This window comes from Elgaria multicarinata, chromosome 9, assembly GCF_023053635.1.
Source record: "Elgaria multicarinata webbii isolate HBS135686 ecotype San Diego chromosome 9, rElgMul1.1.pri, whole genome shotgun sequence".
Lineage (NCBI taxonomy): Eukaryota > Metazoa > Chordata > Lepidosauria > Squamata > Anguidae > Elgaria > Elgaria multicarinata.
The window spans coordinates 28,827,911-28,842,709 of record NC_086179.1 but is presented as its reverse complement, the minus strand read 5'-3'; the positions used below and the strand labels follow the sequence as shown (position 1 = coordinate 28,842,709).

At 43.0% G+C, this 14,799-nt stretch overlaps 1 protein-coding gene across 2 annotated transcripts in view; it reads right to left on the bottom strand.

Annotated features, from left to right (window-relative positions):
* CHST11 (carbohydrate sulfotransferase 11) overlaps nucleotides 1-14,799 on the bottom strand; it is a 235,653-nt gene that overhangs the window by 118,808 nt on the left and 102,046 nt on the right. For both annotated transcript variants that reach the window (XM_063133403.1, XM_063133404.1), the window contains exon 2: nucleotides 9,677-9,762. In XM_063133403.1, the coding sequence (XP_062989473.1) occupies nucleotides 9,677-9,762 (86 nt within the window). The remainder of the gene's footprint in view (nucleotides 1-9,676; nucleotides 9,763-14,799) is intronic.

The window sequence follows — 14,799 nt, the reverse complement described above, 5'->3', positions numbered from 1 at the left end:
GAATACAACTCATTCATATTCTGGTTTAATAAGCCATGATTCCTGGATTAAAGTGATACACAACTCACTCAATTTTCTCTCTGTGTTTTTCTACTTCTCTTTTGTTGTTTATTTATTTATTTATGAAAAAGCAAGTGTTAGGGTGGGCCAGACCAAGTAATGCTGTGGCATATGTGAGCCCCAACACACTAGCTGAAGATCCATGTCCTAATTTGCTGCTCTGGGACATATTACACTGCCAGTTTAAATACACTACCAATGTTATTCCCCAGTGGAAACTGGCTTTGCAAAAAGAGAAAGAAGATGAAAGAAACTTCGAATCTTTGTACTCAGTTTGCATTAAAGAAGGCCGAAACTGTGCAGCTGGTGTTTTCCCTTGCTACGAAAGAGTAAAAGCTCAATTTCTTTCCATTCGTTATCAATATGAAGGGCATCTTTTGTGGTCTAACGATCTCTAGGCACAGAACAGCAACAGGGAATTTGTGAATGAGGCTGGAGGGGTGACATTAAATGAAAAAAGATTTAAGCGCTCTTCAAACTACAGCTGAGAAAGCATTGCTTCTTACAAGTTTATTTTAAGGGTATCTTTCAGCCTATTCTCATGCCTGGAGCCTATGAGTGAATTAGAATGTTTTATCAGATCATTATTTCTATGGCCTAGTTCACACATAATGACAACCCACGTTGAGTGGGTTGAGCATGGGTTGTTGTTGAATTGTGAGTTGTTGCTGAATTGTGGCTTGTCATTATATGTGAACCCTACACTTTGGTTTAACTATGGCCCCATTCAGAAGACACCTTATACCAGGGGTCCCCAACCCCCGGGCCACGGACTGCTACCGGTCCGTGGCCTGTTAGGAACTGGACCGCGCAGGTGAGCTACTTTCACCCATCCACCCACACCCACACCCACCTACACCAGCATACCTAGGCGCACGGCACCATCTCACCTGCCCAGCCGAAGTGAAGCCAGGACTCTGGGGTGGGGTGGGGTGGCTTTGGAATGGCGTGCCTAGCCGGAAGCCGCTCTGGGAAAGCGACTTCCGGGCACGCCGTTCCGAAGCCACCCTCCCGTCCCAGCATCCTGGCTTCGCTTCAGCTGGGCACCCACCCAGCCGAAGCGGGGGGCTTCCCAAAACCATCCCCTCAACACCCCCTGGTCCGTGGGAAAATGGTCTTCCACGAAACCGGTCCCTGGTGCCAAAAAGGTTGGGGACCGCTACCTTATATTATCGCCAGTATGTTGGACACTGAACCGGTTATTTCATTCAGCCCTCAGTTTAGCAGTCTCACTGGAGGATGGACAGCTGGGGTTTCACACAGCTGTGGTGGCAAGAACAGCATGATCCACAGCTGTCCAATTGCTTTTTTAAAACCATGTAGCAGCATGTGGTTGACTTTTGCTGAAAATCAATAAATCTCTGGGTGTCAGATGTGGAGCAACAAAGCATCAAACAGGGTATGACCTACAACTCTTGGGTTTATTGATCAATTCTGTCTTTAACAAAGGAAACCTCCTAGCAATTTGGCTCCTTAATGAGCGAAGAGGCATGTTCTGAAAAGAAGATTGAGATTGCTTGAATGCTGAACTGCAATAAACTAGGGGTGCTTTTAGACAAAGGACTTACTAGGGACTCACCCATGACCGATCCATCGAATGCTCACCCCGCCACCATTGGCTCCTGCTTGTTGGGCTGTGTGAGTTTCTTTCGCCCGATAAGCACTCAGCAGCCATCCACCCTTGCTCTGGAAATTGTGCATTTCACACCCGTCGTGTAAATGAGGACTTTATGGGTGCCATTTGCACAATGGGAGGAAATTGCGCATTTCCTCCATTGTGTAAATGGGGGCTTTCCAGCCACCATTTATGCAACAGGGGAAAATGTGTAATTTCTGGAGCCTCTATTGCAGTGCACAATGGAGGGTCTGGATGAGTGCAGAAAGCTGCCGAGTGCTCATCGGGTCTTGTGGGCACTCAGAGCACAGGTCCACAAGTGTGCTGTGGGCACCTGACTGAGTCTGGAGGGGACAGATGTGGGAGAGTCCACTGGCACCCGTGTCATCTTTCTCTAGCAATGCCAGTCGTTCCTCTTCCACTCTAAGCTAAAAGCAGAACCCCCATTGACTCTGCACATTTCTGGAGGTTGAGAACATTTTGGTGTGTGCATCTCACCCTGTTCCATCTGCACAGTGGGCACAACATAGCTGAGTTGGGCCTTTCCTCAACCTCTCCTGGTCATACTAACAAAATTGCCTGCTTGCTTTTTCTAGTCAATTTCAAAACTAGCCATTGATTTTTCTGGGCAGTTTCACAACCAAGCTAGAAAACTGAAGAATTTCATTACATCCTCAACACCTCTGCTTCTCCAGATATAATAATAATAATAATAATAATAATAATAATAATAATAATAATAATAATAATAATAGTTACCCGCCTCTCCCTCCGGATCGAGGCAGGGCACAACACAAATGCAAATACCACAAAATACATATAATTAAAATATTCAAAACTAATACATCATTAAAAGCAGCACATTATTAAAAGGCATCCTAAAATTCAACTGGGTAGGCCTGCTGGAAGAGATCAGTCTTTATAGCTGTCTTAAAATCCCTTCAAAATTTGAAGGGTCTCCTTCGATTCATAGCATCCCAAGACTGTTCCTTCAAAGGGAGAAGGGAAGGCAGCACTTGCAATTGACAAGATGCGTGTCAGTTTCACACATAACAAAAATTAAATATAATAAAAATAAAAATAATAAAAATAATAAGCAATGTTTGCGCATTTCAGAATGTGCTATTCCAGTACAGCAGACAATCATTGGGGCTGATGGGAGTTGTAGTCAAACAACATTTGTGGACCATAGGTTCGCCACCCTTATCCCAAATACAAATATTTTGTGGTAGGTAAGAGCCTGACATATTTTATTTATTTATTTATTTATTTATTTATTTATTTATTTATTTATTTATTTCCCTGGCTTTCTACCAAGAAAAATGGCACTCAAAAATTAGGACATAAAAACTCATCAACCACTCAGCTGGTAGAAAAAAACAAGCCCCAAAGAGAATTCCAGTTTTCTAAAGATCCATATATTTAAAATGGCCTTTTAAAATTTGTATGCAAAGGAAGCATCCTTTATATCTGATTAGGATTTTTCCTGCATGGCAGAGCGGGATCAAGACCCTTCCTCAAGAAAGGGTAGTAATTTTCTCTCTTGTTACTCTGCCAAATCTTTGTCGTTAATTGCTTATGATTTGATTCTGTTTTCAACTGGAGCGAAAGGATCAGTGACACCCACAGATGTGCTCAACCCTCAAATATGTTGTTGGCAAATTTTGAACCTTGGTTGACTTAAGCTCTGTGGGGCTGGTTGGTAATTAACTTATTTTTAGACCAGAGTGTCCTTACAAGGCCAACAAATTACAAGATGCTGCAGTGTGTTGCTTTTCTAAGAAGACACTTTGCAAATACGGGTCTGGCCATTCAAAAAAAATAAAATGAAATTCTGAGGTCTGAAAATACAAACAACAAAGAACAAGGAGAAGTTTGGTCTTTTCATCCATTTAATCCTAACTTCTCTACCACAGATGAACATTCACCTACTCTTCTTTCCTGCCTGCCACGACGGGGAGGGTGATAGAATGCAGTAGCTCAGCTGGTGTTGTATTATGGGGTGGTGGTGGTGTTTTTTTAAAGCAAGCGCTAAATAAGTTTGCATACACAGTGGGACTGTGCTCAAGCTCTAAATAGGTTTTCAAAAATAATCTGTAAATATAGTACGTCAGAAAACAGAGTGGGTGTTTATGGCACAACAGCAGCTATGGTTTATTTAACCCATGGGTTGCTGAGTTATGGGTTGTCATGATGTGCAAACCTAGCTGCACTAGCAAACCATGGTTTGTTAACCACGAACAACCCAGGAAGAGAACCCCTGATTTGTTGTTGAGTTGTGAACTCTGAGTTGTTTGTTTGTTTGTTTATTACATTTCTATACCACCCAATAGCCGGAGCTCTCTGGGCGATTCACAAAAATTAAAAACATTCAAAGTATAAAACAACAATATAAAACCATACTATAAAATACAATATAAAAGCTCAACCAGATAAAAACAGCAGCAATGCAAAATTACAAATTTAAAACACCAAGTTAAAATTTATTTATAGACTGTTAAAATGCTGGGAGAATAAAAAGGTCTTCACCTGGCGTCTAAAAGCATATAATGTAGGTGCCGAGCGAACCTCCTTAGGGAGCTCATTCCACCCTGGGCTGTTTAAACCCTGGGCTGTCATTATGCGCAAACCCAGAACAGGGCTGTTCATTAGTTGTTTCGCTAAGTTATAGAGCAGGTGAACAAAAGTAGTAAAAAACAACAACAGCTGCTTTACACACAAGTTTAGCAGCCTCACAAAGGCATTTTGAATACAAAGAGGGAGCAAGTGAAGGAGGAGGAAAACAAACAAACCAGGGATTGAGAAAACAAACCATGGTTTGTTCAACAGTCTGCCAGATAAACTCTGGGTAGGGCAACAAACCATGGGTTAAATAACAATGAGTTAGAGTTATGTGCAAACACGCTCAATAAGGAAATTAGAGTGAATCGATGACTAAAAAGGCAGCAACTGCCATAGTTAAGATTAGCCACATTAGCGCATCGGCCCCAGTGTATGATTCAGTCAAGCACTGTGTGCCATTTAATGACAAAGCATTTGCAAGAATGACCCTTTTTGTGTTTTCCTGCCTTTCTGTGAATCTGAAATATCTCTACTAAACCACACAATGAAAAGGCAAACAGAGGGACATGCAAGTAGCTGACCTGTGATCACCTCACTTCACCTCTCTCCCTCTCTCTCTCTCATTCATCCACCCAGTGTCCTCTTGCTATTTTCACTCTTCTGAAATGAACTGTGAATGTCAACAGTACAGCGTCTGCCGGAATATCGCCACGCCATGTCCTCCAACCGTATGCAAACGCTATCCAAAAAGGCAGCTGAAATGTTAGGCTGAGTTTCTCCCCCTCTCTTCCCCTTCCCTCCAGCCTCTCTCCCCACCTCTTGCCCTGCCTTTAGTGCGTTATGAACAGAAGATGCCAGTGTTCTTTATGTGTGAAAAACGTCATCCGCTTAGTTCAACAGTGGCTGTGAGAAACTCTGGTCTTATTCAAACATTGACTCTACTTGGCTCCCTCCAAGAGGAAGATGCAGAAAGAATTCTAATACTGAATACTTGGTCAAAGCATACCTAGAAAGGGGAGGGAAAGGAGGAGAAAACTATACAGCAGTGATCTGAGCTCCCCGCTCATACGCCGACAGGCAGGAGACCTTTGTGCTCACCAGGTCTGTAAAGACGTGGGAATTAAGTCCTCTTCATGGCTTTTGTGTGTCCTTATCTTAATTTGAGACCTTTGGCAATGGGTACAGAAAAAGAGCAAGCACATATCGAATTTTGCCCAGAAAACCCCAAAGGCAATAAGTCAGAGATATTAGAGCTCGTTTTCCCCACCAGTCGTTACCTAAAAGCATTTCAAGGTTTTGTCGTTTCCCCTTTTGGCAAGCTTACTTTCTTCCAGATTAAAGTTTTATGTACACTTTCCAGTTCGCAATAGAGTGTCTGACTCGCTTGGGACAAAAAAATATAATTCTTTGCTAATTTCCTCAGACTCAAGTAAAATTGTGACATTGCTACACATGTTTAGACAGAAAAAAAGTCCCACGACTCCCAGCATTCCCCAGGCAGCCATGTTGGATGAGGAATGCTAGGAGTTGTGGGACTTTTTTCTGTCTAAACATGCATAGGTTTGTGCCCTTAGTGAGTTAATATTAATAACAAGAATGCATTACAAAGGCATAGATGGAATAGCCCGAGTTCAGACATTCCACATCATGGCTGACATGCATCTCTCCACTGACACTAGTCCTTGCTAAATGTTTTAAATCGGTGGAAAGGAACTCATTTTGCAAGACTTACAGTGATTCTTTCCATAATCAAGGAGGATTTGAATCATTTAGCGCCTTGTTAAATCTAACAAGTGAGATTTATTATGAGTCACTTCCTTTAATAGCTGACCAAGTTTCACAAAATCTTACTCATTAAGGTATAAATATATAACAGGCAGCTGTTAAACCTTAATACATATGTTTAATAGTTGGGCTGGTAATTTACCCCTCAACAGCAGTGCTTCCTCTCCATCACTAACAGGAAATGCTAATTCCATCCTGGGCATGGCCAGCTGAGGGCTGGATGCCAGCAAATGGAGGTCCGTTCATGCTTGGAAAACACATAAAAGGGATTCAGATTGCAATGCTTTGAAATTTACTGAAAATATGTGTCTCCTCATGCTGAGCTAAAACTAGTCAGGGAGACGTATCTGTTCTGGCTGTTTATTCACCTTCTGAATACTGCAGGGGTCCCCAAATATTTTGGACTTGTGGGCACATTTGGGAATTCGAGAAACCGCTGTGGGCACTGCCATAAAATGCCTAATCAGTGGATCACCACTTTGGCTTCTACCTGTCACATCTATAGACCTGAGGCTGTGTCTTATTCCACAAAAACTTGGTACTTAATTAGGTATTTAATAATGGGCGTAAGCCATCCTTAGGCCAATAAGCTTTTTGCAGCAAATGGTTAGTGAACGTGTTTAAACCGTGGCTATGTAGCCACCATAGTTAGGAATAGTTCACACAACACGCTAAATTGTGGTTCACATGCCACGCTAAGCCATAATGTTTAGCTCAAAATGCTTAACCATCATGGCTTAGCATGTCGTCTGAACAGGATCATTGTCTAATTTAGCTAATTGCTGCCAGCATAATACAGCTAATACTTCTCTTAAACATATGTTTTGGCAATGGTCCACTAGTTGCTTCTTTTTTGTGGGGGGGGGATTATAATATAGATAAATTTTGTACTGGAACAGTCTTCAATATTCACTGCTGTACACACTCTTTTAAATTATTTACCTTCATGGAATTAACAAATGGTCAGCATAAATGGATTCTCTGCCTCCTCTTCATGGCTTTTGTGTGTCCTTATCTTAATTTGAGACCTTTGGCAATGGGTACAGTTCCTCCTGCAACTCTCTCAGCATTCCCTTCGGTCTCAGCTGATGAACTGTCTAAAATACTGCACTCGTCGAAGCCTTCCACTTGTTCCCGTGATCCGATTCCCGCTCGCGTCTTTATTAATCTTATCCCCGCTATCCTCCCGTCCTTGCTTCACATCATTAATTCTTCTCTGTCCTCTGGTTCATTTCCTTCTGCTTTTAAACATGCTACAGTCTCTCCCATTCTCAAAAAACCCACTCTTGATCGACTATCCCTGTCTAACTACCGACCTGTCTCTCTCTTGCCCTTTGTCTCAAAGATCCTGGAACGTCTGGTCTACTCTCGTTGTCTTGACTTTCTCTCGAATAACTCTGCTCTGGATCCCTTTCAATCTGGCTTCCGTCCTTTGCATTCCACTGAAACAGCCCTTACCAAGATCACCAATGATCTTCTTACTGCCAAGTCTAAAGGCCATTATTCCATTCTTATTCTCCTTGATCTAACCGCAGCCTTTGACACGGTTGATCACGATCTTCTCTTAGATTCCCTCCATGACCTTGGACTCTGTGGCTCTGTCTATAACTGGTTCGCCTCCTATCTAGAGGGTCGCTCTTTCAGCGTGTCGGCTAACGGCAGCTCGTCCTCCTCCTTTCCCCTTTCAGTAGGGGTTCCGCAAGGCTCGGTGCTTGGCCCGTTGTTGTTCTCTCTATACATGCTGCCCTTAGGTAAGCTTATTCAATCTCACGGCCTCCAATATCACCTGTATGCCGACGATACACAATTATATCTCTCATCTCCGGAACTTTCTCCTGATGTTCACGATCGTATCTCGGCATGTCTTTCAGATATCTCAGCCTGGCTGCTTCATCGTCGTTTGAAACTTAATATGGCAAAAACTGAACTGCTTGTTTTTCCTCCTAAACCTTCTCCTCACCTCTCATTCTCTCTTACTGTCAACAATGTCACGCTTACTCCGGTCAAGGAAGCTCGTAGTCTTGGCTTTATATTTGACTCCTCGCTCTCCTTTACTCCTCACATCAAGGCAGTAGCTAAATCCTGTCGTTTCTTCCTGTATAATATCGCCAGGATTCAACCATTTTTGTCTGTCTCTTCTGCCAAGACTCTCGTTCACGCACTGGTTATCTCTCGGTTGGACTACTGCAACCTTCTTCTCTCTGGCCTTCCTTCGTCTCACATCAGTCCGCTGGTCTCTGTCCACCACTCTGCCGCTAAGATCATCTTCTTGGCCCGCCGCTCTGACCAGGTCACTCCACTTCTGAAATCTCTTCATTGGCTTCCAATTCACTCCAGAATCCAATATAAACTTCTCCTGCTGACCTTCAAAGCTCTTCACGGTCTAGCTCCTGCCTATCTCTCCTCTCTCATCTCACACTATCGCCCCGCTCGGGCTCTCCGCTCCTCTGATGCCATGCTTCTCGCCTGCCCAAGGACCTCCACTTCCCTTACTCGGCTTCGTCCTTTTTCTTCTGCTGCCCCTTACGCCTGGAACGCTCTTCCAGAACACTTGAGAACTACAAACTCAATCACAGCTTTTAAAACTCAGCTAAAAACTTTTCTTTTCCCTATAGCCTTCAAATATTGAGTTTGTTCTGACTCTATACTGTTAGCTTCACCCTACCCGGTGCCTGTTTACACTTCCCTGTGCCTGTTTGCATTCTCCTTCCCTCTTTATTGTTTACTACAATTTATTAGATTGTAAGCCTATGCGGCAGGGTCTTGCTATTTACTGTGTTATCTGTACAGCACCATGTACATTGATGGTGCTATATAAATAAATAAATAATAATAATAATAATAATAATAATAATAATAATAATAATAATTACCATACATTACCTGTATATGACAGATGTGGCAAGCTAATTCAACAGAAAGAGTTTGGGAATGCCCCTGCCAAAACAAGGCCAAACTAAGTGGTAAAGTTAGTCCCTTTTGTACGTTTTCACACATGAAGGCCATGGATACTTTCATCCCTCTTCTTTCCAGGTTACCTCCTTCTAACCAGGGACATAATTCATGAGGTAACAGTGGCACGGTGTCAAAATCCTCACATTATGCTCTGACCCATGGACTGAACTATCTCAAATGATCAGTGTTTTTACCCTTGAGAGGGACAAAATTAAAGAAAAAACCCGATTTCCACAACATGCCATCCTGTCTTTTCTGTAATGCTTGAGGTGGATATAACAGAAAATAAGATGGTGGATGCAATGCAGAACCCATCCCTTCTGTAACGTCTGAAGTGCCTGAATACATATGTGAAAAAAGATGCCGATGTTTTTAGCTATGACGATAGCACATACCTGCAACTTTTTAGCTATCAGTAGTTTCTTCCAAACGATGCCCTGAAAGGAAAATAGCATTAAAAGCCCAAGGTGTTCTCAGCGTGTGCATATGCAATATCTCTTCTCCATTTCTCTATCCACAGAAGATAAGAGTACACTGGGGTTCTCAGATAAGGAAAATAATCTTGCAGGGAAAGTGCCTGGCTTTTCTGCTGTCTTAATGCACTGCACTTAGAAAGTAGAACATTCTTCAGGAAAATAATGGAACTGCCCGTGTGGGATCATGTGTGTGGAATTGCTGTGGTAGCATGAAGCCACTCACCTGGGTTGGATTGTAGAGCTCCTGCAACGGGCTTCGTGACCCCTTCCGGCAACAGATGTCCATCCCAAATGGATTCCTACGTATGACTGACAGGAAAGAAATGGAAATTAGTGAAGTTCTCAGAATATGACGTTATCGCTCAAGCGTAATGAAAGCCATAACATCAGCATTTCAAAATGACACTGGATTTCTTAAGCATATAGTTCCCCTCATGAAAGATGTACTCACAAGAGGATCTGGCATTGTTTAGTTTTCGGCCTACCCAGACATAGCATTATGATTTTGAAAATGGCTTAATTCTGTTAATACATTGCCCTTGTCACAGGTTTTACACATGTATGCACATGTACACACACACACACCAAAACAATTTTACAATTAATCAGTGGAGGTTGGTGACATCAATGTCAGTGGGGTAGTGAATCTATTCTGGGTTTCAGTCAGAACCAGCCAGGGCTCTAAAGGAACTATCCAAGGCGCTGAACCCTATCCCCAAAATAGAATCAGTACCTTGACTCCTTTAGAGTTCTGAATGGTCCTAGCTGAAACCCAGAATGGATTCACAGCCCCACCAAAATCAAAGCCACCAGACTCCTCTGGAGGTAATACAGAGCAATCATGACTAGCAGCCATTGAAAGAAAAATTCATGGAGGATAAGGCTAATTCGCTTTTAAAATGGTCCAGGTTGGTGACCGTCACTACATTTTGTGGAAATGAATTCCACAGTTTAACTATGCACTGTGAGAAGTACATTCTTTGATCCAGGGACTTAGTGTGGGAAAATGTACAAAAGCAACTAACTTTACTGGTTAGTTTCGCCTTGTTTTGGCAATGGCATTCCCAAACTGTTTATGTTCTGAGTCCTTCTGCAGAAATTGTGGAAAAACTAAACGAAAACAACAGCTGGAGTAATTAAGGAAGGTGAACAAGGGAAGCTGCCCGGGGAATTTATTTGAAGGATGGGAATGTACATAACGGCCTGTTCAGACAACACACTAAGTAATGGTTAGGGCCGCTAATCCTTTTGCAGCAAGTGATCAGTAAGCATGGTTAAACCATGGTTATGTAGACACCACGGTTAGGAAAAATGCCATTCAAATGACATACTAAGCCATCATGGCTCGTTCAAAATGCTTAACTATCATAGCTTTGTGTGCTGTCTGTGCAACTCCAGATTATTGTGGACTTCAACTCTCATCAGCCTCAGCAACCATGGCCAATGGTCAGGAATGCCAAGAGTTGCAGTCCAAAACAAGAACAAGGTTGGCGAAAGCTAACCTAAAACTATGCCAGCTCTGCTGCTGATTTGGTAGCCGTCTTCTGAGACATTGCAAAGGATTCTGGGACATGCCTTTCTGTTTGTGGCATGCAGCCACTTGGGCGGGGGCAGGGGGGGGAATGCCTTTGGCTATGAAAAAGCTGTATAAGATGCCAAAGCAGCAGCACAGGCAGCTGAAGAGGAGTCTGGGATGAAAGAAGAGCTAACGCATCTGGGAAGGGCCAACCCTATTATTAGCCAGAGTGAGGCAGACACCTCAGGAAGCCTATTTTTGGTATCATGAAAGGGCAGAAAACTTTTAGTTATTTAATTTATTATTACTGTATTTTTATGGCCAGGGAGACAGAGAGGCACTTGTGAGAGTTTTTTTCCCTCTCAGTTTCCCAAATATCTTAACTGGCCTGGGATAATATGCACCTTGACTGAGGGTGGTACCATTTGCTGCCCTGCCTCAAGCAGCAAAAAGTCTTGGGGCTGCCCCACCAATGAACATAACAACAGGGCAGGCTCATGTGGAAGGAGGACGTCCTTCAGACATTCAGTTCCTAAGCTGTTTAAGGGTCTTAAAGGTTAGCACCAGCACTTGGAATTGTGCTTGGAAATGACTCAAACAAATTGGGTCAGACCTAATGCTTATCGTATTAAAATCTGGATGAAAATGGCTAAACACCTCTGCAGAAGTGAGATAGGGCATACGTCTTTTTTGTCCTGAAACAAAAATAATTGTCTCCCTCCTAATCTAAATTGAAACATTAAAAGGGTAATTATCTACTGAAGGAACACGCGGCTTTTCCCTCTAAACAGAGAAAGAAACCACAGCTTGGTGGTATATCTTGAATGGCTCCAGTAAACAACCACACTAAATGTTTTGATTTCTCCTTCACAATTTAAACTATTGGATGTTACCGTGGGCTGCAATTTTAATTAACTTCTGAGATTTTTAGTCAAACAGCTCAATGGAGCAATTGCTTAAAATGTTGAATGTTAAACACATGTCGGATAACAATAATTAATCTTCAGCAGGCACAAATCCACATCCTTTGAATGAAAATGATCACTCCAGGAGATCCACATTAGATCGTTAATCTCTACCAGCCTTAAAGTCCTAAGCAAGTGTTAATTTGGAGTTTAGGGTCAGGCTTCAGATAAATAAATGGAAAAACGATTATTTAACCATCAGGAATGTCTGCAACTCCCTCACCAAACCCAAGTGTCTATGTCAGCCTTCCACAATCTGGTGCAATCCAGATGTTTAAGATCGCAACTCCCACTCCCCCGACCATTGACCATGCTGGCTGGGGCTGATGGGGAATGCAGTCCAAAATATCTGGAAGTTTTGGGAAGGCTGGTCTTTGAATATTTTAGTGTCCAGGGATTGTTGGGATCAGAAGCACATAATGTGATTAAGAACAATGGTGGGTTGTAGTTTTTTGGGTGGGTAGGTGTGTTTCACAGCACTTTATCTTCTTCTAATGAATGCATTCCTTAAATAAGTAACTTCCTTAAGTTACCCTTGCCCCTTTTAATCACTCTGCCTGCTCTGAGGGTCCCAGTAGCTAAAAGAATCATGTGTGAGTGTGATAGTGATCTTGAAAAATCCAGCAGAGGGAATCTTGGGTAGACAGAGCAGGCAGATCAGGTCAGATGGGTTGAGTTTGGAGCAATATTAATTGCTGGGGGTGGGGGAGACTAGATGCTACTGGTTTTGTTTTTAACTGAAAATCTTCCTGCACATCTGTGCTGCAGGTGTGATATTTATTTATTGCATTTTTATATTGCCCAATAGCTGAAGCTGCATTGGCCCCATGCAGACTATAGCTCTGCATAGTACAATAAGGAGAGAGTCACGTTTTGGAACCGCCAAGGGTCCTTGGACCTCTCTCAAGCTCTACCTTTCACAGATTTGGTTTTTAACAGATAAGCAGTTCCAACTCTCAGATTTATAGTATGTTGCTTTCGGTATTTATTCATTCTTAAGCAACTGCTAAGCTCTCTAAGTGAGTGATATAAATTAAGCAAATATGTTAAAAAATATCAATGCTATCAGAGTTTCATTCATTTCCCTACCACCACCTCCATTCCCAAAAAATCAGGACATGGGAAACTACAGTAACAGAGGCCGATGTAGCCGAAGGCACTCCATTTTGATTCAACTCTTTTTCCTACCTCTACAGTTTTGTTCCACAAGAGTTGCTCTGGGCAGGAATATTAATTCTGTTGCTTGCTGTTCTGCAATATTTTACTCACAGGCCCTGATAAAGGATCATAGGTACACCGACCCCAAAAGAGCTGATGACAATATGGGAAAACTTTTCACAGTGAGCAAATACAGTTACGACCGTGCCATACAGTTACGACCAGCCAGACAAGGATGGATGTTGAGATACTGAGGAACACTCTTCCTAGCAACAACAGCATTTTCATGTAGGACTCTGGCTAGTGTCAAAGTGTTATAAAGCACAGTATTTGACAAAAGCCTTTCAAGGCTCTGTAACAACAGCACCAGTGCTTCCTAAAGAGCCTGTTGTCCCTTTAGACTGCTTCCAAGATATGTTTATGTCAAGAGTGGAGTTATCGAGACCAGCCTACTCACAGATTAGCAAGACTTCTGTTGGAAAGATGGATTTCCCTGCATAAAAAGACTTGGTAGCCTGATCTACCTGTGGTACAAAAGCTGGCTTTTGTTCAAACATTTTCAACAAAAGCTTTTGGAAAAGCTGAACAGCAAGTTCAAAGTAGGACTCCTTGCAAGAGCTCAACTCTTCAGCAGCTTGCTTAAGCCAACACCTCCATTTATTTTTAGCCTTTAAGTATATAGGGTTATTCATTTCATTTATATCTCCCTTTTCCTCCAATGAGTTCAGCAGCATACAAGGTCCCCCCACCCCAGCCTGCATCTGATCCTCACAACAATCCTGTGGGGTAGGTTAGGCAGAGAGATAGTGACTGGCTCAAGCTCGCTCCAGTGAGCTTCATAGTTGGGTGTGGGAACCGAAACTCAGTCTGTCAAGCCCTAGTCTGACACGCTACACCATCCTTCCCCAACATGGCACTCTCCAGATGTGGAATGCAACATCCATGCTGGCTGGGAATGGTGGGAGATTCTGTTGTAAATCACCAGAGGTAAATTCAATAAGCAGGAGGGAAACATCAACAAACAGTCCGTGGTCGGAAGCCAAAGTATCAACACTGGATACAAGAAAGCATCAAAGAGTAGTCAGGGTCCGGTCCAAGGTAAGGATAAGTCCAGGCAAGGTCAAGGCCGGATCTACACTACTGCTTTAAAGCACTTTATAGCAGGTTTGACAAGTGTGTCCTGGGCCCCAACAGTTGTCAAAACTGTTATAAAGTGCTTTAAAGCAGTAGTGTAGATCCTGCCCAAGAAGCTGGTATGCAAGCAATGGACAAGGCACCAAGAACAATAGTTGCTTCCAGCATCACTTCTGAGTTCAGGCAAGTCTTTTATGGGGATTGTGGTGATTGGGGATTGTGGTCAGCTGCAGGGGCCTTCAGCTAGCTTCTGCCTGTTCCTGTGAAGGGCCACCCCCGAAACACTCCCAGGCTCAGCTGTTCCTCCTTTCTGTTTAATCCCTCAAACTGAAGCACCACAGTTTCAGGCTGCAACTTCCGTTGTTCCCAGCCAGCTTGGGAGTTACAGTCCATCACATCTCGGGAGCACCAGCTTGTGGAAGGATGGGCTAGAGCAGGAATGTTGCACCTCAGGCTCATGGGCCCATCTGGCTAGTCTGGGATCCTCCAGCTATCCAAACCACTTTCCCTTGGCCCCAACTCCTCCCCACCAATTAATTGGTGGTTTCCAGGGTGCTGTCTTTTCCCCAGCTT